At 49.3% G+C, this 22,865-nt stretch overlaps 9 protein-coding genes across 9 annotated transcripts; 3 read left to right on the forward strand and 6 right to left on the reverse strand.

The window, feature by feature from the left end:
• Positions 1–96: 96 nt before the first annotated feature.
• Positions 97–2,094, reverse strand: DEU56DRAFT_747411 (cytochrome P450; the record flags this gene model as incomplete). The annotated part of the gene is made up of 10 exons (XM_041349274.1): positions 97–322; positions 380–502; positions 557–603; positions 658–779; positions 829–1,054; positions 1,105–1,354; positions 1,407–1,532; positions 1,587–1,723; positions 1,775–1,874; positions 1,934–2,094. 10 exons carry the CDS (start codon positions 2,092–2,094, stop codon positions 97–99), a joined length of 1,518 nt encoding a protein of 505 aa, XP_041202387.1.
• A 1,266-nt stretch (positions 2,095–3,360) lies between these two features.
• On the reverse strand, positions 3,361–4,213 carry DEU56DRAFT_837147 (uncharacterized protein). Its single transcript, XM_041354824.1, is given in 7 exon segments — positions 3,361–3,521; positions 3,572–3,624; positions 3,675–3,858; positions 3,908–3,958; positions 4,007–4,113; positions 4,125–4,127; positions 4,170–4,213. The coding sequence occupies 3 exon segments, from the start codon at positions 3,714–3,716 to the stop codon at positions 3,422–3,424; spliced, it is 195 nt and encodes a 64-aa protein (XP_041202388.1). The 5' UTR covers positions 3,717–3,858; positions 3,908–3,958; positions 4,007–4,113; positions 4,125–4,127; positions 4,170–4,213; the 3' UTR covers positions 3,361–3,421.
• Positions 4,214–4,538: 325 nt separating this feature from the next.
• DEU56DRAFT_918669 (cytochrome P450) lies at positions 4,539–6,540 on the reverse strand (the record flags this gene model as incomplete). Its single annotated transcript, XM_041358145.1, has 9 exons — positions 4,539–4,764; positions 4,822–4,944; positions 4,999–5,045; positions 5,100–5,221; positions 5,271–5,496; positions 5,548–5,797; positions 5,850–5,975; positions 6,029–6,316; positions 6,380–6,540. The coding sequence occupies 9 exons, from the start codon at positions 6,538–6,540 to the stop codon at positions 4,539–4,541; spliced, it is 1,569 nt and encodes a 522-aa protein (XP_041202389.1).
• Positions 6,541–7,762: 1,222 nt separating this feature from the next.
• Positions 7,763–9,109, reverse strand: DEU56DRAFT_837172 (cytochrome P450). The gene is made up of 7 exons (XM_041354825.1): positions 9,083–9,109; positions 8,781–9,030; positions 8,504–8,729; positions 8,333–8,454; positions 8,232–8,278; positions 8,055–8,177; positions 7,763–7,997 (listed from the first exon to the last, which is right to left on the reverse strand). The coding sequence occupies exons 2-7, from the start codon at positions 9,012–9,014 to the stop codon at positions 7,772–7,774; spliced, it is 978 nt and encodes a 325-aa protein (XP_041202390.1). The 5' UTR covers positions 9,015–9,030; positions 9,083–9,109; the 3' UTR covers positions 7,763–7,771.
• Positions 9,110–10,964: 1,855 nt separating this feature from the next.
• DEU56DRAFT_895243 (CHAT domain-containing protein) lies at positions 10,965–13,872 on the forward strand. Its single transcript, XM_041356381.1, has one exon. The coding sequence runs from the start codon at positions 11,376–11,378 to the stop codon at positions 13,692–13,694; it is 2,319 nt and encodes a 772-aa protein (XP_041202391.1). The 5' UTR covers positions 10,965–11,375; the 3' UTR covers positions 13,695–13,872.
• A 10-nt stretch (positions 13,873–13,882) lies between these two features.
• On the reverse strand, positions 13,883–17,162 carry DEU56DRAFT_136761 (nuclear pore protein 84/107). Its single transcript, XM_041344719.1, has 12 exons — positions 16,860–17,162; positions 16,705–16,809; positions 16,332–16,656; positions 16,131–16,278; positions 15,970–16,082; positions 15,610–15,920; positions 15,437–15,559; positions 15,269–15,386; positions 15,010–15,219; positions 14,792–14,957; positions 14,348–14,741; positions 13,883–14,296 (listed from the first exon to the last, which is right to left on the reverse strand). The coding sequence occupies exons 1-12, from the start codon at positions 16,988–16,990 to the stop codon at positions 14,116–14,118; spliced, it is 2,325 nt and encodes a 774-aa protein (XP_041202392.1). The 5' UTR covers positions 16,991–17,162; the 3' UTR covers positions 13,883–14,115.
• A 319-nt stretch (positions 17,163–17,481) lies between these two features.
• On the reverse strand, positions 17,482–17,787 carry DEU56DRAFT_747401 (uncharacterized protein; the record flags this gene model as incomplete). Its single annotated transcript, XM_041349272.1, has 1 exon — positions 17,482–17,787. A coding segment is annotated over one exon (306 nt), but the record flags the coding sequence as incomplete, so codon positions are not given.
• A 695-nt stretch (positions 17,788–18,482) lies between these two features.
• On the forward strand, positions 18,483–20,480 carry DEU56DRAFT_136884 (uncharacterized protein). The gene is made up of 3 exons (XM_041344720.1): positions 18,483–19,957; positions 20,022–20,108; positions 20,158–20,480. The coding sequence occupies exons 1-3, from the start codon at positions 18,737–18,739 to the stop codon at positions 20,401–20,403; spliced, it is 1,554 nt and encodes a 517-aa protein (XP_041202394.1). The 5' UTR covers positions 18,483–18,736; the 3' UTR covers positions 20,404–20,480.
• Positions 20,481–20,691: 211 nt separating this feature from the next.
• Positions 20,692–22,456, forward strand: DEU56DRAFT_865598 (NADP-dependent oxidoreductase domain-containing protein). The gene is made up of 9 exons (XM_041355384.1): positions 20,692–21,017; positions 21,078–21,182; positions 21,240–21,388; positions 21,444–21,556; positions 21,608–21,689; positions 21,737–21,831; positions 21,881–22,006; positions 22,068–22,120; positions 22,176–22,456. Exons 1-9 carry the CDS (start codon positions 20,987–20,989, stop codon positions 22,331–22,333), a joined length of 912 nt encoding a protein of 303 aa, XP_041202395.1. The 5' UTR covers positions 20,692–20,986; the 3' UTR covers positions 22,334–22,456.
• The last annotated feature ends 409 nt before the right edge of the window (positions 22,457–22,865 follow it).

Below are 22,865 nucleotides of genomic sequence, written 5' to 3' on the forward strand. Positions count from 1 at the left end.
ATGAATGACTAAAAGCAACCTGATGCTTCTCTTCAACGGTGTAAACCTCAGCACATCACAAGCTCATGCACGAGCTACCACTTCATGCTCAATAGCCTACAACCCCTCTCCGTACTTAGCCATCACGTTCCTCAACGACGCCTCATCCCCAAACCGTGGCTGGAAGCGCACAGAGAACGGTTTGGGGTGTGCAATCATCCCATCCACGAAACCCATCTCATCAATCGGATTCTCCGGGTCCTGCGTGATCTTGAACGACCACAAGAGGAGCGCAGCGGTGATGAAAACTGATCGATTCGCTATATGCTGGCCGGGGCAGACTCTGCAGATTCTTCTTCAGCAGAGTTCAACTTGGTTGAATATTAGGCAAAGTGCGTACCTGCGTCCAAAGCCAAATGAAGGGAACTTGATGTCGTCCCGGATTTTGCCCTCGCTGTTGAGCCATCTCTCAGGATCAAACTGCTCAGGGTTGGGATAGACGCTCGGGTCGCGCGAGATTGCCCTGTCAGAGGGTGATCAGCACATACATCTGAATAGAATGAACAGCACTCGATACCAATGGTTCCCAAATACTATAGCGCCCTCTGGGATAAGCATGCCTTTCTGCTCAGGTAGCAATAAGAATCAGAAAATCATATCAGAGCACTGAGAACGTACATAGACGATATCAGCCGAAGCACGGTGGGCAAATCCAAGGGGTGTCACGGGCCTCCAGCGAAGGCACTCCAGTATGAATGCCTCGATCTGCGGAAGGGAATTATAGTCATCGAAAGTAGGAGCTGTAACGACTGGCTTGAGAATCGTTCACACAGATGAGCTTCGACATACCTCTATCACGACCAACGACGATATCCAGCTGTTCTTGCACTTTCTCCTGCGCCTTGGGATAACATGCGGATGCCATGACGACAGACATGATCGCCACAGCAGTCGTGTCTAAACCGGCGCCAAAGAGCGATCCAGCAAGATAGGCCATTTCGTCGTCCGAAAGCTTGTGTGATGACTGGTTCTCAAGGAGATGCCGAGCAAATGAAGGGCTGGCCTTCCCGGTCGCCTGCGAAGAACTGGTGAGGTGTGTTCTGGAAAGACGTCGAAGGAACCAACCAATTCTCTCGAAACACGATCGACATGGTCATGGAAGACCTGACTCTCCTCTCTTCTCCATTCTTCCAACTCGGTCGTGTATCCCGGGACGTACTTGAGGATTGGGTAGCGATCTACCAGGAACGCGCCAGGTTGCATGACCATCAGGAAGCGCTTGAGCATTTTATGCATCACGATGATCTCAGGTGCATTCGTGGTGGTTGGCGTGGACTTCCCATACATGATACGCAACATGACTGAGGCGGCGTAGCTTGCGTTGAATGCGTAAGCGGTTGTAGAATAGACTACGAAGTGCAACACACCGTCTCGCAGCTGCTTGGTGTCCTTTAGGGTTGTCAAGGATGTCAAGGATAACATCACGGGCGGTGTCCATTTGTATGGGTGCATAGGAGTCTGCAGCTTTCGCTTGAAGATGAGTGTGTGCTGCCCTGGATGAAACAACCTCAGAAAAATAGTTCAGCAAGAGAAGATATTAACACAACTTGCGAAGTCTCCGAAACTGCTCTCCTGCGGGTGCGAGGATCATGTATAATCCGCGAGACAAGATCTCTCCTGCTGCAACTGCACGAGGGCGGTCCGCTAGCACACCACCCTCTTTCTCCATTAAGTCATTAGATTCCTGCGCAAGTGAGTATGAAGATGCACGGTGAGCAGTATTGAAGTCATTTACCTGATGCCTACCAATGATGACCATGACCGTGCCGGGCCCGACCCGAAGGGAAATGATGGGACCATAAGTATTAATCCATTCAGCAAACTGCTGAGTTTGGCTGTAATGCGTTGACCGTCGGTATCTACGTAGACCTAGAGAGTAGTTTATTTTACTCACTTGACTCTTGGTAGTGGGTTTCCGAAAAGCCAATGTCCTGGAGGTCCTGGAGGAAGAGGCAGGCGTGACCTCGATCGTAATTTACCGCGGAGGACATTGCCTGCCAAAACAAGCGCGACGAATGCTCCTAGGGCCTTGAGTTGAAACGTCAATTCGAGCATCCTCCAATAGTCTATTAGTGCAAACACGACAACTTGATACAAGGGAGGGAGCGGAGGAAGGATGGCGAATGTGCGCGAAGTTCCCATTTTATTTCGGAGGAGCTGACAGAAGCGGCAGTTTAGACTGACCAATGCTGATGGGATAAAAAATATATTGGGAGATAGCGGCTTTGAGGATGAGGAGATCTACTCATCAGTATCAAGGCGTGACACCGAGCCTCGCAATTACCTGATACTATGAGACAAGGGTGAGGTCTAGTCTCCTGTAGTAGCGACCTTAATAGAAGTTAACAGTCGCTCCTTCTTCACCCATGGTAAGGTTGTCCGCGTGCATGATATCTGGCAGACTTGAATAACAAATCCACGAACTCAGTGGAAACAGACAGATCTACGACAAAGAATGCACTACTGAAGTTGGTCTATTTGAGTGATCCCGATGAACGCACCTTGACTAACGCAACTAGTTCAACTTTTTCTTGGCCTGAGGTCTAATCATGTCCCCAAGTGGCGAGCTATCACCGCCCGCCCGCCATAGCACTTCAGCTTCAGCCCGAGCGAACGAAGGTTTGAATACTATGTTGTTATCTGAAAAATCATCAAAGGGGGTCGAATAGGATTCACGCACCGGACCTCAGTGAGGCCTGAACGGCCTGAATCCTCTGCTAGCGGGTATTTGAATTCAAACCATTCAGCCTTGATCATTCCGCGTTGATTCTGCGCGCTCAAAGCAGAAGGGATACGATTGTCGGAAAATTCTAATTTCGGGAATATATTACATAAGACTTTGGGCCCCACCGTGACAGCGTGATGGTCACGTTAATTATACCATGTATAGATGCTTTGTCATGCAATCGATTGGCAATAAGTATCTCATTCAAGAGAGAATTGCGAGAGAACGGAACAACAAACCAGAGGTACGTGCGAGAGCTCGCCACGACATTTCGAGCCAATATGCCGTGACGGTCCAAGGCTGTACAAGTAGATCAGTACCCGTCAGCGTGGACACATGAACCACCTTCGGCTGTACACAGGCCGCCCAAGTTCAGCACTCACGGCGAGCGGCTCACCATATCTTTTCCTCTCCAGGGTTCAGTACTTTCAGTGCTCGAATTTCTATGTGCGTACGCAATTGAAATATATCTACCTGGATTTTGTACTCATGAAAGGCAGTCTCGTCCTTCGGATTCATCCTCCCTGTGTTATTGACCTGTAACTCCATTACGATAGCATGACGGACGGAAACGTGTCGTCAATCATCTGCAAATAAAGGCAGAGGTGGGCGAAGAAACACGTCATTATAGGATGCCTGCTGCTTTGTCGGAGAATGTCAAACGCACGTTATTCGAGTCACTCTGATGATTCGTGAACTTGTCCGATCGAGGATAATCGCCAGCTGAGAGACATGGAATGCGTGGTCTGCGGTGGGACTAGCTGACGGTCAGTACACGGAAAATAGAAGCGTGTATGTACACCGGACCCGTCCTCCACGTGAATGCTACCTAGTGTTTCCAACGTAGATGTTGCTTCCCTCTCCCACCTACATCTTCTTGAGATGGTGGCGAAGGCATATTTTCTAATACTGCCGGGCCTCCATCCCAGAAGCCGCCACCAAGTTTCATCATGTCTGCGGTCTGTTTCTCCTCGCATAGGATACTGATCTGCGCTCACAGGTGGTCTTACCATGTCCGACTTGCAGACTTCAGGACGCTGAATGTTTGCGGGCAGGGCGCAAGAGCTACATTATGCCTGCATAGAAAATGTGCTCTAGATCGGGGAGGTGGGGCTTGAAGGACACATTAATACGATGGCTTACCTGGCAGGATATGCTTCTCGGGGATCTTAGTGCGCCTATCCTTCTCGATACCTGCGACCTTAAGAATCTGAGTGGTATTGACAAACGATATACACAAACGGTTGAATGGTGCGTATTTATGGCTGCTCTTGCACATGTCGATTTCCACAATTTTCGATGTGGGTTTCCCTGCCATCCTCGGCGTCGTGGGTGCCGTCGTCATCTCGTTGCTCGTTTGCCGTTGGCAGATTGGAGCACATATGATACGTGGAGCTTGACTTACCAATAGCTCGCCACTGAAACAGTAGCAGCCCTCCATGGATGATGTGTTTTTCTGCATAATTCGACTGCATCATCCAATCTAACTGCACGAATAAATGAATAGAGCGCCTGTGCTAGGCTTTTCCCAAATCCCTGTAAAGGATTGCGTTTCAGTCAGTGCTACGACAGGCTCACGGCGTCATCAGCTGCTGATGATCGACCATCACCTCAGCTCATGGCATCAGAATCTGGCTCTTTCACCAGACCTTCTCATAAGGTGCGTAGAGCCTGCATAACATTATGAAGCAGCCTGATACTTTTCTCTAATGGTACAAACCTCAGCACGTCCCAAGCTCATATCTACATCAGTCACTACTTCATGCTCAATATCCTACAACCCCTCACCGTACATAGTCATCACGTTCCTCAATGATCCCTCATCCCCAAACCGCGGCTGGAAGCGTGCAGAGAACGGTTTGGGGTGTGCAACCACCCCATCTGCGAAGCCCATCTGATCAATCGGATTCTCCGGGTCCTGCGTGATCTTGAACGACCACAAGAGTAGCGCAGCGTTGATGAAGACAGAGCGATTCGCTACGTGTCGCCCGGGGCAAATTCTGCAAATTCTTCTTCAGCAGAGTTCAATTTGGTTGAATATCAGGAAAAGGGCGTACCTGCGTCCAAAGCCGAATGAAGGGAACTTGATGTCGTCCCGGATTTTGCCCTCGCTGTTGAGCCATCTCTCAGGATCGAACTGATCAGGGTTGGGATAGACGTTCGGGTCGCGCGAGATTGCCCTGTCAGAGGGTGATCAGTATATACATCTGAATAGAATGAATAGCATTCGGTACCAGTGGTTCCCAAATACTATAGCGCCCTCTGGGATAAGCATGCCTTTCTGCTCGAGCAGCAATAAGAATCAGAAAATCACGCCAGACCACTGGAAACGTACGTAGACTATATCAGCCGAGGCACGGTGAGCAAATCCAAGGGTTGTCACGGGTCTCCAGCGGAGGCACTCCAGTGTGAATGCCTCGATCTGCGGAAGTGAATTGTAGTCGTCGAAAGTAGGAGCTGTAACGACTGGATTGAGAATCGTTCACACAGATGAACTTCTACATACCTCTGTCACGACCAACGACGATATCCAGCTGCTCTTGCACCTTCTCCTGCGCCTTGGGATAACACGCGGAAGCCATGACGACATACATGATCGCCACAGCAGTCGTGTCTGAACCGGCGCCAAACAGCGATCCAGCAAGATAGGCCATTTCGTCGTCCGAAAGCTTGTGTGAAGACTGGTTCTCAAGAAGATACCGAGCAAATGAAGGGCCGGCCTTGCCGGTTGCCTACGAAGAACTGGTGAGGTGGTGTTTAGGAAAGACGTCGAAGAAACCAACAAATTCTCTCGAAACACGATTGAGTTTGTCATGGTAGACCTGACTCTCTTCTCTTCTCCATTCCTCCAACTCGGTCGTGTATCCTGGGACGTACTTTAAAATTGGGAAGCGCTCTATCAGTAACGCGCCAGGCCGCATGAGCATCTGGAAGCGCTTGAGCATTTTATGGATGACGATGATATCGGGTGCATTCGCGGCGGTGGGCGTGGACTTCCCATACATGATACGCAACATGACTGTCGCTGCGTAGCTTGCGTTGAATGAGTAAGCGGTTATAGAATAAACTACGAAGTGCAACAAACCGATTCGCGGCTGCTTGGTGTCCCTTAGGGTTATCAAGGATGTCAAGGATAACATCACGGGCGGCGTCCATCTGGACGGGTGCATAGGAGTCTGCAGCCTTCGCCTGAAGAGGAGTGTGTGCTGCCCTAGATGAAACAGCTTCAGAAAACCAGTTCAGTAAAAAAAATGTCAACACAACTTGCGAAGTCTCCGCAACTGCTCTCCTGCGGGTGCAAGGACGATTAATAGTCCGCGAGACAAGATCTCTCCTGCTGCAACTGCACGAGGGCGGTCCGCTAGTACACCACCCTCCTTCTCCATTATATCGTTAGATTCCTTCGCAAGTGAGTATGAAGGTGCACGGTGAGCAGTATTAGAGTCATTTACCTGATGTCTACCAATGATGACCATGACCTTGCTAGGTCCCAACCGAAGGGATATGATGGGACCATAGGTATTGATCCATTCAGCAAACTGTTGAGATTGGCTGCAATGCGTTTACCGTCAGTGTCTACGTAGACACAGAGAGAAGTCTATTTTATGTGCTCACTTGGCACTTGGTATATGGTTTCCGAACAGCCAATGTCCTGGGGGTCCTGGAGGAAGAGGCAGGCGTGACCTCGATCGTAATTTAGCACGGAGGACATTGCCTGCCAGAACGAGAGCGATGAATGCTCCTAGGGCCTTGAGTTGAAATGTCAATTCGAGCATCCTGGAATAGTCTTCTCCGATCGTTTATTAATGCAAAAACGGCAACTTGGTACAAGGGGGGAGCGGAGGAAGGATGGCGAATGTGTGCGTACAGAAGCTCCTGTTTTATCTTGGACTCCGGAGCTGACAGAATGCGGTTTAAACTGGCCAATGCTGCTGCGGGATAAGAAAGATATTGGGAGACAGCGGCTGTGGGGAGGTGATATACATCAGTATCCCACACCTGAGACAGGTGAGGTATAGTCTCCCGTAATGGCCTTGATAGAGGATGAACAGTCGCTCCTTCTTCACCAAGGGTGAGGAGGGGTGAGGTCGTCCATGTGCATGGTATCTGAGGTGACTATCAGTAGGCAAAATACTGCAGACTCGGAGTAGATTATAACGGACTTTGGAAGATATTTGCAAAAGATTCTATGATCTTTTACGGCTGGCTCCAGGGCTGCGCTCAATTCTAAAAAGTTGTTGTCAATGATATCATGATTCGGACTTGAAGCTCGGTCACCTTACGTAAATTACCTATAGGCTACGCGTACCCTAATCCTTTCCTAATTTGTCCACGTGCACCTTGTCGTACCTCGTCCTGATCCTCGCTGTATAGAGACCTCAATCTTTCAATGGAGTAGTAACAGATATTGCTAAATACATGTAGTATTTCCCTAAATCAAAGTCTGTCTAGCTAGTACCATGGACGTAGGAAATTTACGTGAGGTGACCGTAAGCTTCAAGTCGACATTCACAGAATTGAGCAGCCCTCCAAGGCATTTATATAATGCTCCTGCATTTTAATGTGCCTGACTTTAGTCGGAGAATACCGCTGTGGCGCTACTGCGCAAAGGTGGGTGCAACCGACGTGCCCTAGTGACTAGCATATGTAGTTGTTTTTTTGTGTATCACCTCTTCCCTCAGTCCGTTCCACCGAGACTGAGGGCACGTTCAACGTCTCATTGTCCCGCTACTAGCAGATGTGCAAGACTCATCAGCTTGTGGCGATAGATCGGGTCCACTACGAAGTCGAAATTTAGACGAGCCTACCGGACATCATTAATATTCCGAACGTCCGTGGAGAGCGGCCATGATGGTGTCGGTGCAGCTACAGGTGCTGCTGGTCATGTGGGATCTGGACAGTCATGTTCAATACTCCAAAAGCAGCCTAATACTTCTCGCTAAAAGGTAAAAACCTCAGCACGTCCCAAGCTCATACATCAGTCACCGATTCAGGCTAAATAGTATCCTACAACCCCTCACCGTACTTAGCCATCACGTTCCTCAATGATCCCTCATCCCCAAAACGCGGCTGGAAGCGCGCAGAGAACGGTTTGGGGTGTGCAACCACCCCATCCGCGAAGCCCATCTGATCAATCGGATTCTCCGGGTCCTGCGTGATCTTGAACGACCACAAGAGTAGCGCGGCATTGATGAAGACAGAGCGATTCGCTATGTGCCGCCCGGGGCAGATTCTGCAGATTGTTCTTCAGCAGGGTTCAACTTGGTTAAATATCAGGAAAAGGGCGTACCTGCGTCCAAAGCCGAATGAAGGGAACTTGAGGTCGTCCCGGATTTTGCCCTCGCTGTTGAGCCATCTCTCAGGATCGAACTGCTCAGGGTCGGGATATACGCTCGGGTCGCGCGAGATTGCCCTGTTAGAGGGTGATTAGTACATACATCTGAATAAAATGAAGAGCATTCGGTACCAATGGTTCCCAAATACTGCAGCACCCTCTGGGATACACATGCCTTTCTGCTCAGGCAGCAATAAGAATCAGAAAATCACGCCAGAGCATTGGAAATGTACGTAGACTATATCAGCCGAGGCAAGGTGAGCAAATCCAAGGGGTGTCACGGGCCTCCAGCGAAGACACTCTAGCATGAACGCCTCGATCTGCGGAAGGGAATTATAGTCGTCGAAAGTAGGAGCTGTAAAGACTAGCTTGAGAATCGTTCACACAGATGAGCTTCGGCATACCTCTGTCACGACCAACGACGATGTCCAGTTGTTCTTGCACCTTCTCCTGCGCCTTGGGATAACATGCGGAAGCCATGACGACAGACATGATCGCCACAGCAGTCGTATCTAAACCGACACCAAAGAGCGATCCAGCAAGATAGACCATTTCGTCGTCCGAAAGCTTGTGTGAGGACTGGTTCTCAAGAAGGTACCGAGCAAATGAGGGGCCGGCCTTCCCGGTCGCCTGCGAAGAACTGGTGAGTTGGTGTTTAGGAAAGACGTCGAAGGAACCAACCAACTCTCTCGAAACACGATCGAGTTGGTCATGGAAGACCTGACTCTCTTCTCTTCTCCATTCCTCCAACTCGGTCGTGTATCCTGGGACGTACTTGAGGATTGGGTAGCGATCTACCAGGAACGCACCAGGTCGCATGACCATCAGGAAGCGCTTGAGCATTTTATGCATCACGATGATCTCAGGTGCATTCGTGGCGGTGGGCGTGGACTTCCCATACATGATACGCAACATGACTGAGGCGGCGTAGCTTGCGTTGAATGCGTAAGCGATTGTAGAATAAACTTCGAAGTGCAACACACCGATTCACAGCTGCTTGGTGTCCTTTAGGGTTATCAAGGATGTCAAGGATAACGTCACGGGCGGCGTTCATCTGGATGGGTGCATAGGAGTCTGCAGCTTTTGCTTGAAGATGAGTGTGTGCTGCCCTGCATGAAACAACTTCAGCAAAATAGTTCAGCAAGAGAAAATATCAACACAACTTGCGAAGTCTCCGGAACTGCTCTCCTGCGGGTGCAAGAAGCATACGTAGTCCGCGAGACAAGATCTCTCCTGCTGCAACTGCGCGAGGGCGGTCCACTAGCATACCACCCTCTTTCTCCATTATGTCGTCAGATTCCTGTGCGGGTAAGTATGAAGGTGCACAGTGAGCAGTATTTGGATCGTCTTACCTGATATCTGCCGATGATGACCATGACCCTGCTAGGTCCCAACCGAAGGGATATGATGGGACCATAAGTATTGATCCATTCAGCAAACTGCTGAGATTGGCTGTAATACATTTACTGTCAATGTCTACGTAGACACAGAGAGTAGTCTATTTTACTCACTTGACTCTTGGTAGAGGGTTTCCGAACAGCCAATGTCCTGGAGGTCCTGGAGGAAGAGGCAGGCGTGACCTTGATCGTAATTTAGCGCGGAGGAAATTGCCTGCCAATACAAGAGCGACTAAAGCTCCTAGGGCCTTGAGTTGAAACATCAATTCGAGCATCCTCCAATATTCTATTGGTGCAAATACGGTAACTTAAAACAAGCAGAGGAGCAGAGGAACGAAGGATGGTAAATGCGTGTGATGCAGCAGCTCCCGATTTATCTTCGACGAGCTGGCAGGATGCATTCAAACTGACCAATGCTGATGGGATAAGAAACCCATTGGGAGATAGCGGCTCGCTGATGGTTAGTGCGGCTTTGGAGGAGGAGAACTACAAGGCGTGACAGTATCAACATAAGAACTTGAACCCTTGTATTGCAACATATTTCATGCACTTCGCGGATACAGGTACACCCACAATAGAGCGGAGCACTACTTGGTCTATTTGAGTAATGAGTGAGCGGAAATCCACCCAAGATCCTGATGAACGACGCACCTAGGACTTCTTCTTGGCCAACCAAACTAGTTCAACTCCTTCCTGACGAGGTCTAATTGTGTACCCAAGTGGTGAGTTATCACCGTCAACCATAGCATTGTTATTCGCAAAATCATTAGAGAGAGACGAAGCAGGTCACATCTTCGAAAATATCTGATGTCGATTTTCGAACATTTGCAACTTCACGAATTCGAAACGTTGTGACGCATTGAATGTCGAAAACAAGTACAAATGCACAGCGAGGAAGACTAGGATCTGCGTGAGAGTCAGTACGAGGTTAGTCTGCTGTACATGTTCGTTGTAGACAGACTGGACCTGAGGCTGCAGCTGAGGCCTGAACGTTAATTTCCGCCTGTGACTAGGAAGTGAGTATTTGGATTCAAATTTCAAACCATTCCGAGTCAGCCTGACACTTTGACATGCAGATCTACAGAGATAATTCTTGACAGGGAAACGATATTGTGAATCACACATACAGACACAACCTCAGATACTGATGCTACGTATAGCGCAGAGCTCGCCATGACTCTACGAGCCGATCTTTCGTGACAGTCCAAGGCTGTACTGTACAGTAGACCCGACTCAGTAACCGTCAGCGTAGGTGACATGTTAACCACCTTCGGCTGTACACAAGTTCAGCGCCCACGGTGAGCGGCTCACCTCTCCAGGTTTCAGTGGTCGAATTTCTATGTACGTGCGCAATTCAAACATATCTACCGGGATTCTGTACTCATGAAAGGCAGTGTCGCTCTTCGGCTTCATCCTCCCTGTGTTATTGATAATCATCGTGTAACTCGATTACGATAGCATGGCGGATAGGCCACTGGGAGTGGAAGCTTGTCGAGCGGTTTTGCTATCTTTCCACTCGGTCATCCTCTTCGACCAATGATTCTCAACAACCTCGGCCTCAGCCTTTATGACAGATTTACGCAGCGGGGCGTCCCGTCTGACCTCGAGGTGCTGTCCTGCAAGTATAATGGAATAGACCCGGTCACGTTTCTTCATGCAAGTACTTTCCAGCCTCTTCCGAAACCGCCGCATCACGATCGGCGTGCAACGGTATCCCTGCCGTTACCGCGGTTTTCAGACGATCCGACCATATAAGATTCCCCGACATCCACTTCAATTCTAACTTGTCCTTGACGAGGCCATCGAGTTCCAACGGGCTGCACTACTCATCTGCCCCTCTGGTGATCCTCTTCGAATAACGTCTCTCAACTGTCTTGGCATGGGCCTATATGACAGATTCAAGCAGCAGGGCGTCCCATCTGACATCAACGAGTTCATTGAGCTCCAACGGGCTGCACTACTCATTTGCCCCCCCGGTCATTCTCTTCGACAGATATTTCTCAACAATCTTGGCACGGGCCTTTATGAGAGATTCAAGCAGCGGGGCATCCCATCTGACCTTGACGAGGCCGTTGAACTCCAACGAGCTACACTCCTCATCTGCCCCCCCGGTCATTCTGATCGACCAACGTCTCTCAACAATCTCGGCATCAGCCTTCATGAGAGATTCAAGCAGCGTGGCGTCCCATCTGACCTCGACGAGGCCATCGAGCTCCAGCGGGCCATACTCCTCATCTGCACTCCTGGTCATTCTGGTCAACCAACGTTTCTCACCAACCTTGGCGTCAGCCTTTGTGAGAGATTCAAGCAGCGGGGCGTCCCGTCTGACCTTGACGAGGCCATCGAGCTCCAACGGGCCACACTACTCATCTGCCCCCCCAGTCATTTTTCTCGACCAAGGGCTCTTATCAATATTGGCGCGAGCCTTTATGACAGATCCATGCAGCAGAGCGTCCCGTCTGACCTTGACGAGGCCATCGAGCTCCATCGGGCTGCGCTACTCCTTTATCCACACGGTCATTCTGCTCGATCATTGTCACTCGACGGTCTTGCCCTCTACCTTCGAGACAGATTCGAGCAGCGGGGTGCCTCATCTGACCTTGATGAGGCATTTAGGCTGTATGCTCAACTCTCTCATATACCCCATGCAGTCTCTCGTATGGATCTTACTGCTGCCAGGTCATGGGCCATCTCTGCTGAGGAGACGAACCATGACTCTGTGATGGTTGCCTATCAAACTGCACTTAAATTCCTAGATCAGCATGTTACTATGTTGTCATCTTCTCTTCGCTATTTCCATATCGTTAGGGTGGCCACTGTTTCGCTTGCAATGGACGCTTTCTCGTGCAGTGTTCGTCATGGCGCGCTCACAACTGCCGTGGAAATGATGGAGCAAGGTCGTGCAGTATTCTGGACTCATTTGGCACGCTTCCGCACACCCCTCGATGAACTTTCTATGTCTGGTGACACTGGTGCAGCCTTGGCGGAAGAGTTCAAGCAGCTCAGTTCTCGCCTTCGTGTCGCGTTTGACCGGTCTACTGAAGATCCGTCTCCGCAAATCCGGCAATTGACCAAGCAATGGGAAGACGTCATCTCACGCATCCGCATGCTGCCTGACTTTCCTCGATTTCTCCTGCCCCCGCTGTTTTCTGACCTCCAGAAATCCGCTGAAGAAGGCCCAGTCATCATCGTCAATGCTAGTCGGTACAGCTGTGACGCCTTGATTATCTTGAGTAGCCAAGACCCTGTCCACGTTCCACTTCATATTGCGCGGACCGAAGTATCCGAATTGTCTTCCGAGTTCCAGTCCCTTTCAGAACAATTTGGTTATTCTAATCATCTACAAAAACTTGTCAACATCCTCCGGAAGCTTTGGCATGAGGTCGTTGACTCCGTGGTCCAAGCTCTTAAAGAGTCTAAAGTTCCGCATGGCTCGCGTATTTGGTGGTGTCCCACTGCGGAGTTTACGCTGCTTCCTCTACATGCAGCAGGACCCTACGAGAAGAAGAAAGACAATTTATCTGACATCTACATCTCCTCTTACACCCCCACTTTGGCGACACTTGTTCGTGCAAGACAGCAGGTTTCTGGAGATGCGTCCCCGCAACATTTTGTTGCCATTGGTCAAGCAAAACCAACAGGGGCGAAGGCACTCGAATATGTCGCTCCCGAGCTAGCCGTAGTCGCTCAGCATCTCGCGCCCGTCGTCTCGGTCACGTCGCTCGCGGACGGCGATGCGACAGTTCAAGGTGCACTCGATGCACTAAATAATAATCAGTGGCTCCATCTGGCATGCCACGGAATGCCGAATCGACAACAACCATTTGAGTCTTCCTTTGCCATGCGCGACGGGCCTTTAATGATCAAGGATGTCATCCGATCTGACTGGCAGAACCCTGAGTTTGCCTTCCTATCGGCCTGCCACACTACTGTGGGCGATGAGAAGAATCCCGACGAGTCGATCCATCTCGCTGCGGCCATGCAATTCTCCGGATTTCGCAGTGTCATAGGTTCCATGTGGTCTGTCGACGATGAGGTTGCACGACAGGTTGTGTCCGCTTTTTACCGGAACCTGGTGGATGGATCAGTGAGATTGGAGTGCACACGGGCTGCGGTGGCGTTGCACAAGGCTTTGAAATCGCTGCGCAAGAAAATTACACTAGAACAGCAGATCGTGTTCGTTCACATAGGTGTCTAGTTTGATTGATTCGTCGTATTATTGCATTTTATGTTATATACCCTGGTTGCTTTCATTCCCCCGTTATCCCACCTATATCTCGGTTATTCACATTATGTCTGCATGATGCTTTTGTTTTTGTTTTGTGTACTAGTACTACGAGCACCGTTCCATTGAATATTGAATGATTATACATCGCGTTGTCGAACATACAAATAAGCTGGCTATTTATACAAGAACTTTGTGCGATGGGGTGCGTAATTTTTCCTTGATAATATCTCTCTGCGGTTCCTAAGACTTTGCGTGGTACAGAAGGGTACGGGATGCAGAGATAGATCATGCTACATCCTCCAACTAAATATCCTTTCCACATAGAAGAGGACGAGCCACGACCTCACAGCCCACCGCATAATGATATCGATAGTGAACAAATATCATACAATTACGACAGAATAATCTTGAAAGGATCCGATCCACCCCCTTCCAAGCCAGCTATTGTCGCCCGGCGCACTGCGTCAAGATACTCCCCAAGCCTCCGGCCATCGATATGTAAGAAATCATCATACAGCTTGTACCTCGAATCCGCAACAATATTGGCAAGCTCCAGTGCGCGCTTCAGATTCCTGTCCAAGATGTGTTAGACCTGCAGGTACTGCATCCAAAGTCATGCTTACTCTGGGATATGCTCTCGAGATGCGTAGAGCATGACATGCAGCCGCAGTATAAGCTCGGGGATGTATATCTGCCGAATGCGAGTTAGCTCGCGGGAACGACGGTCTCCTGTCTCGTCTGGCATCATCCAATCCGAAGTGAGCAGTTTCACGACCGCATCGTAAGCCTGGTCGATAAGTCCCTTGTAGTCGCTTAACCAAGCGGCCCTAGTGTCCCGGTTCATTATCGACACCTCTAGACTCTGGCACTCCACAACACGGTCAAGACTGTCCCAGATCGTGAAGAACTGCCTGTAGTGAAGGTATTCTGTGGCTCGTTCCTCAGGCTGGTCGATGGAGGCGAGTTCACGCGGAAGCATCTCCACAAGGTTCTTTGCAAGCAAAACCCTCCCCGCACCTGAAGTCACGCATTAAGCCATGACGGTAGAACCTCGACAACAAGCTTACCTAGGAAGTACCGTAAAATGACGGTCGCCTGTTCCAGCGCAGTATCATGCGTTCCATCTTCGAATGTGGTCCACTCTATGGAACGAAGCAGCAGGAGCTCAATGTCTGAGGGAGTGGCCTGCAACGCAATGACAGAAGGGAGCGGTCCCTTCATTTGGGGTAGAAGCTGGCAAGTAGAGTTCAGCGCATGAGTTTTGTGAGATGCACGTCCCACCGACCTCGAATGCTCTATCAATTGTTCGCTCGGCAGTGACGACTGCTACCTTGTGAACGTCTAGACCATGCTCTCGCGCACGAGTCAATGCTAATCGACGTTCGTTGATGTCCGTGGTAAGTTCGAGCGAAGTCAAGAACATCGCATATCGCTCGACTGCGTTGTCTCCTAGTGCGCCAGCATACATTGCAATCAACTCTCGTTGACCTGCAGCCTGACAAGGAAATTAATGCGGAACAAAACGACCAAGGACAAACTCTCACTTCCAATACTTGCAGGTAAGCCTCAAGAATGACTTGGGTCGCGAGCGGCGGCACTGGAATGTCAATCATCTGCAAATAAAGGCAGAGGTGGGCGAAGAAACGCGTCATTGTAGGATACCTGCTGCGTTGTTAGAGAATGTCAAAAAAAACGCACGTTATTCGACTTACTCTGATGATTCGGGATCGAAGTTTCCATCCCTTAGTCCAGCTGCAAATGTTTCTAGCAACGAACTTGTCCGATCGAGGATAATCGCCAGCTGAGAGACATGGAACGCGTGGTCTGCGGTGGGACTGGCTGACGGTCAGTACACGGAAAATAGATGCATGTATGTACACCGTACCCGTCCTCCACGTGAACGCTGCCTAGTGTTTCCAACGTAGATGTTGCTTCCCTCTCCCACTCTTCTTCCTCAGCTGCATCTTCCTCTTGAGATGGTGGCGAAGGCATATTTTCTAATACTGCCAGGCCTCCATCCCAGAAGCCACCACCCAGTTTGATCATGTCTGCGGTCTGTTTCTCCTCGCATAGGATACTGATCTGCGCCCACAGGTGGTCTTCCCACGTCCGACATGCAGACTTCAGGACACTGAATGTTTGTGGACAGGGCGCAAGAGCTGCATAGAGAATGCGCTCTGGATCAGGAAGGTGGGGCTTGAAGGACACGTTAACAAGATGGTACACAAACGATTGAATGGCGCACATTCAGGGCTGCTCTTGCGCATGTTGATTTCCACAATTTTCGACGTGGGTTTCCCTGCCATCCTTCGGCATCCTCAGAGTCATCAATGCCGTCGTCATCTCGTTGTTCATTTGCTGTTGGCAAATTAGAGACGCATAAATTACATGGAAAGTTTGACTTACCAATAGCTCGCCACTGAAACAGTAGCGAACCACGGATACTTGCAGCCCTCCATGGCTGATGTGCTTTTCTGCATAATTCGACTGCCTCATCCAATCTACCAGCACGAACAAATGAATAGAGTCCTTGTGCTAGGCTTTTCTCAAATCCCTGTGAAGGATTGCGTTTCAGTCAGTGCTTCGACAGCCTATTATTTGGCTCACGGCGTCATCAGCTGCTAATGATCGACCATCACCTCTGTTCATGGCATCAGGATCTAGCTCCTTCACCAGACCTTCTCTTATTCCTGAGCCTGTGCGTAGAGCCTGCATGACATTATGTTTCGTAAACCTCCAGTATCCAGTGGTGGCTTCTGGATGTTGCGGTTGTGGGGCTGTTTCATGAAGCCACTCTCGTACTACCACGAGTTCTGTGAGGAGCACTGACGAATGCATGATTGCTTGTGCTAATGTTGACGTAGGTGTGTAGGGATTTTTTGCGAGTAATGTGCGGGGATGGACGTGTAGTTCTGGTTCGGTTTTGCGTGCACTGCAGTCGCTTGAGTTAAAAAACCGGCAGCAAGACGCGTTCACTCACGGAATTACAGCCTGCAGAAGGCCCCATGTATTGGCCTCCATCCGTAAAACGTCGAGTTCCTCCTGGGAGACATCCGAAGACGCGCTATTCTCTGCCTCTGTTATTCTGGGAAATGTGAGGTGCGTTCTCTTGAGAAAATGTTATTTGATACACACTGGTCGCGACACAACTGTCGTAGCCTAGGTGCGAATCCCGTGTCTGGATCGAGGAGAGCAGCCAGATCATCTTTTGCAGCCTGGCATACCGAGAGGACTTCAGCACAAGACGAATATAAGGATTCGGACATGTCTCCAGAATTTGAAGATGAAAGTCGTGTTGAGCTGGTCGAATGTCGCGAGGGCCTCTATCTATTCCAGCGTAGTTCAACGTTCGAACGTTCAGGTTTGCACCCGATTTGCTTGAAACTGAACCTGGCTCTTGAAGTATTGGTTAGTACTACTGAGTGGTCTAGCTCAGCGAATCATTACTTACATAATACAATCGTAACGGTGCTGGCGCACCAAGTCCCCGACTCCAATTCCCCACGCTTTCAGCAGCATGATATTCAAGTCAATATTTGCGCCAGGCGTCAATTGCAAGCCTCCAATCCCAGGACGAATATTCTGTTTACAATACATACACACATCGTCATATACTTATACATGGCAACAATGTACAGTGAAAGAGAGAAATGAAGCGCAGTTGAATGCGAAGACATCTGGAAATAAGTCTATGCGTAGCTGTTAGTTTTCGTGTGAGGATAATGAAATCAACTGAAATTGATTGACAACGATGGATCTACAAGCGGTAGCTACCATACAGAAAGAAGCTATTTGGGCTGAAAATCCGAAGGGTTTTTCGACCCGAAACATCGTTTCGAAAGGTGTCCAGGTTGAGCCGTGAGTGCGGGTGGGCCCTTAGCAGCTCATATTGAAACTCACATATGCATATGAGAGGCTCTCCGTCATCTCTAATGTGTAGAGCACATGTACCATCCTGGACGAGAAATGACAGGTGAAACAGATTCTCGACTGATTGCCCGAAGTCATGAGGATTGACCACTAGGCGAAATAGGTTCACGGCATTGACTGTGACGAGAAGCTGTGTGATCTAACTGCGAATGTCAGTGGTCGCACATATACCTAGACTTAGTGCATCAAGTTTCGTACCTCGTCCACGCGCTCCCCAAGTTCACGGTCGTATCCGCAATCTGCACCAGATTGGTCAAACACCGCCAGGCCAGTAACGTTATTGTCGACGTGGCGAGAAGTGTCAGGAGATGGCAAAGTGTTCATGACGAGTGGCGAGCGAGTACATACATGCTCGCTAAACGGCTTTGAAACGGCAAGGTGAAACATAAATAATAGCAGAGTCAGCTATCGATTATTGAGAGACAGGAGTGAAGAGATTCTACGATCATTCGGATGGAGATTCAAAGTTGTGCTACAGATGTTTCTCGCGGAGATAGAATACGTTTTGATAGATGGGAATCCGTTTGCGTTCGACAGAGCCCTCCCCCCACTAACGTGGGAGTCGGGGATGTACTAGACCTCCACGACCAGTGCAGTGACCACCTCCGAGCTTGCAACTGGAGACTATCAACGTTGAAGTGTACAATGATGCTTCTTTGAAATGTTGACTAGTAACTGGTTATTGGTGACTTTTAAAGACTAATAGATCTTGCAAATCTGAAGAGTCTCAAGTTCGTCTTCAACTTGAAGTTTCGGTACTTACTACTCAGTACTTTCAAAATTCAGGCTGACACTGTCTTGTTCTCTTGTTACCCCAGATCCTAGGGGCATATACAAACTGCACATGGTTTGTATGTGGTGACCAACTTGAAGGTTTAATGTCTCTTTCATTACGTTCACCATTCCTTACGGCGCGACTGAATTCCAACGATGCCACCAAGCGTACATACAGACTACAACAATATTATCTGCCAACCGCCCATTGGCAGGACATACGGGCTGTTCGCTCGCATCCATTGCCTACATCAAACTAGTCCGCCGCTCCCTTTCGTGGTATAGCCATATTTTACCATCGCTGGTCGATGTCGAACGATACGGAGCTCTCCAAACCTAACTCCAACCTGGAGAACAGCCCACCGATTCTGAAGCTACCTCTTGAAGTTCTTGACCATTGCTGGGGTTATCTGAGGCGACAGGACCTTTTTCAAGTGTCCGGCGTATCTCGCATATTCTGGTACACCTCAAGATCTAGGATATTCCAGTCACTCACTATCACCCTGCCATCCCCGGAAATTCTTCCCTTGAACCAAAATCTGGTCCGCCGTTCAACAAACAGGGCTCCTAAGATGCTTGAGCATGCTGCTACCCGACTCACAAGTTTCTATTCAGATCCAAGTGCTGGTGAACTCTGGGACATGGTTCAAGACTGGACGGTTGCAACTGCACCAGGGATCAGGAGCAACATGTTCTGCTTTACTCGCTCGCAGGAGAAGGGCCTAGTGCTGAGATCGATCGATACCGTCTTTCCGTTTCTGTCGTGCAGTCGTAATATTCGCTCTCTTGAACTTGTCCGCGTGAATCTTGGGAGACAACAATGGATCATCATCGAAAGCTTACCTGCACTAGAGACTCTCAGGCTCATCTCATGCTTCTTCCCGCCTTCATCTCATTTGGAGCGCCCACTGAAGCTAAAGGAACTTGCGATTGCTGGAGACAGCTTCGGTCCCCGTTCAATCGAAGAACGCTTGGTTTCTGTGCTCTGTAACCCTGCCTATCTCGAAAAACTCACCCTTATCGACTTTCTTGTCACCCACACTGTACTAGCTGCCCTCTCGTCTATGGCGCCCTTCCCTCACCTCACATATCTAAGCATATTTGTCACATCCCCGAGTGCCGACCATTTCTTCAGTTTTCTTGCAGCGATACCCGCCCTGTCAACACTGAGGATATTCCCCTGGTCTGCAAACATCACGCCGCCACACCCGTTGCCGGCCCTGTCTTCCCTTCGGTCCTACGACGGCTACCCTAACCTGCTTTCGCACATCGTGCCTGGACGATCAGTTGATTGCATTTGTCTTGTCCTTATGATGGTCACTACAGATGACGATCAGCCAGATTATGCTATCCATACCGAGCTGGTCTCGACCATGCGGAACATCTCACGTTCCACAGTTCCAGTCAGGAAGCTAGCAATCGAATATTTTCTGCCTACTTTAGATAACCTCGCCGTCATCGCAAAAGAACTTCCAGATCTCCATCGCCTGGACTTGGGTCTTATATCAGGGCCCCCACCGCTAACACCTGTCAGTGCTATCTATACTTGCCTGCGTACTGTGTAGATTCGTTAATGCTTCTCTATCTCCACAGGAAGAAGTTATCGCCCTTTCCGAGTCAAGTTCTGGCTTCGACTTCAACTATGCTAGTGACCCGCTTGATACTGTGGATACCGTGGAGGTACGTTGAATCGCAACGATGGCCCTGCCCTCACGGAATTCTTTTTCAGGGTCTTCTGAGTTGGCTGGCAGAGGGTCGTGCCCCACTTCCGCCCAAGCTGGAGACACTTCGGCTATCGCATAGTTCGACGGGAAACGAGGACATGCAGTGTGTTGAAGATACCAAACAACGGGAGCTCATCTGTTGTTTGCATAGGAGGTATCCGAGTCTGCGGGAGGTCGAGGCGGGAGGATGTCGTTGGTGGAGAGAAGGTGTGCATTGGTCGAGAGAGATTCTTGACTTTGAGGAAATGTAGATTCTCATGGCGTGCGTATAGTGCCACATGTGCTTCAGGTTCACATTAGTGGAACACACATCAACTACTACTCGTGACAAACTATTCTGAAAAACGAAAATGTATATGAGGTTCGTGAGCGGTTAGCTGCAATGGTAACGTGAAGACTACAAGAAATAGCCTTCCTTTGACTGCTGCTCTGCTGAGGGCAGACTTGGGACTACCTTTAACATAGTAAGCACACAAGTATGAGTACTGCTACTAGAGTGAACTCTGCCAGTGAGGTTACCGGAAGCACTCTACTTATCTAGCTGGCACCTAATAGTGGCCCGGGCCGCACGGCGGCCGGACCGTCGTCACACAAGTTCAACGTTCAACTCTTCAACTTGTCAACTGCTCAGAAGTTTCCCATCGTTCCTTCTGAAAAATCTGGACCCAATCTGGACCACATGATGCCACCAATTCCTGCTATTCATATCGCTAGGCCTCATGTGCAAGATAGACGTGTGGCCATGGGACGTCAAATTGAATGGCCAGCCGTCCATTCACCACATAAATCCACTCTTTTCCAGCCGTCTAAAGTAACTCTCAATTATTCATCGCAATGCCTTGGGAGTCGATCAAGCTGAATTCTGGTTGGTGTTTGTTTCGTCGCCTTAGTACCAACGCTGACAAGGGGGACTGGCATATGTCAGGATATTACATTCCAAGTATCGGATTCGGTACTTGGACGCTGGGTAATGGCCAAGGACCTATCGACCAGGTTGAACAAGCTCTGGAAAATGGATACAACCATATCGGTGAGTCCAGACACCTCGCAGCGGCAACTTGATGATGACACAAGTCTATTCGAATAGACACTGCGCAGTCCTACAGGAACGAAGGAGAAACCGGCGCTGCTTTAAAAGAAAGTGGACTTTCTCGCGCAGATGTCTTTGTGACAACCAAATACTCTGGTACAAACAGTCTTGACATCCCGACTTCTATCAAGAACAGCTTGAACAGTGTATGTCCTGTCCTAGCTTGAGTCCAGTGCTCTCATGATGCTCACTGCTAAATAGCTTGGGGTATCATATGTCGACCTTTATCTGGTCCACTCCCCTCGCCTAGCAGTACCTGACATCCCCACATGTTGGGCGCAAATGGAGAAGGTCAAGGAAGATGGGCTTGCTAAGTGAATGATTTGCGAGATGGTGCTGTGGGACAATCTGACTTGAGACTGCAGGAGCATCGGTATCAGCAACTTTGGCGTCCAGGACATGGAGATTTTGATGGCATCTGCGAAAGTTAAGCCTGCGGTCAACCAGGTGTGTAGCATTATATGGTCCCAGACTTTTTTCACGACCTGGCATAGATTCTCCTTCACCCATATGTCTACCGACAACAAAAACCTATCCTTGATTATGCCGCAGCGAATGGAATCATTATCGAGGCCTACAGCGCGTTGATGTTAGTTCAAACTCGCTGACAAATGTGTTCGTGCTTAATGTCATCCTAGCCCCATCACAAAGTTACCCGGCGGACCTTTGGACAAACCTTTGAACGATATCGCCGCAAAGTTTGGTGCGACAACTGAGCAAATCCTTCTGGCTTGGACCAAAGCCAAGGGGGCCGTCGTAGTCACGTGAGTCTATCTGTGTTATCGTGCACACTGCAATTTCCCACTGACAGATGGTCCTATCTAGCACAAGCTCAAAAAGGACGCGCCTGCAAGGCTATATCGCGGCAGGTGATATAGGTCAGTTCCACTGGATCTTTTTTTTTTTGAAGTCGTTCTCAACAATATGCTTTAGCTTTGTCTCCAGAGGACATCGCTGCCATTGACGCTGCGGGCGCTTTGGGCGAGAAGAAAGCAAACATGAAGACTATGATGAAAAGGGTTGTCGTAGGTGCAATCGCTTGTACCGCAGTCTTTGGTGCATGCAACTTCCTCGGCATCAGCATGATGTAAAGTGATCGTTAGCCTTTGACAAATGCTCAAATGTCTCTAGTACTGGTTCATCATTCCGCCAATCCAGCACAAATGTTGTTCCATGCTGTGTAACTACTCAAATACAACCATTTCCCAGAAGTTTCCCATCCTTACTCCTGAACCGCACTTGTTCACGATTGTTTACTCTAGATAGATGAGTCTCATGATCCAATTCATGTCAAAGCAAGTTGGTCTATTCATATAACTAGGCCTCATGTGCACGATTGACATGTCCACATGGGACGTCAAGTTGGATAGTCAACTGTTCATTAATGACTACATAAACCCGTCCTTTCTGCAGCCCTCTTTAAAGTGACCCTCTTTCATTCGTCGTCATGCCTTGGGAACCAATCAAACAGAATTCTGGTTAGTATTTGTTTCGTCGCCTCAGAACCGGTGCTGACAAGGGCACCCATATGTCAGGACACTACATTCCAAGCATTGGATTCGGTACTTGGAAGACAGGTAATGGCCGAGGACCTATCGACCAGGTTAAACAAGCTCTGGATAA

The sequence above is a fragment of the Suillus clintonianus genome, assembly GCF_016758775.1.
Source record: "Suillus clintonianus strain FC179 chromosome Unknown DEU56scaffold_140, whole genome shotgun sequence".
Taxonomy (NCBI): Eukaryota; Fungi; Basidiomycota; class Agaricomycetes; order Boletales; family Suillaceae; genus Suillus; species Suillus clintonianus.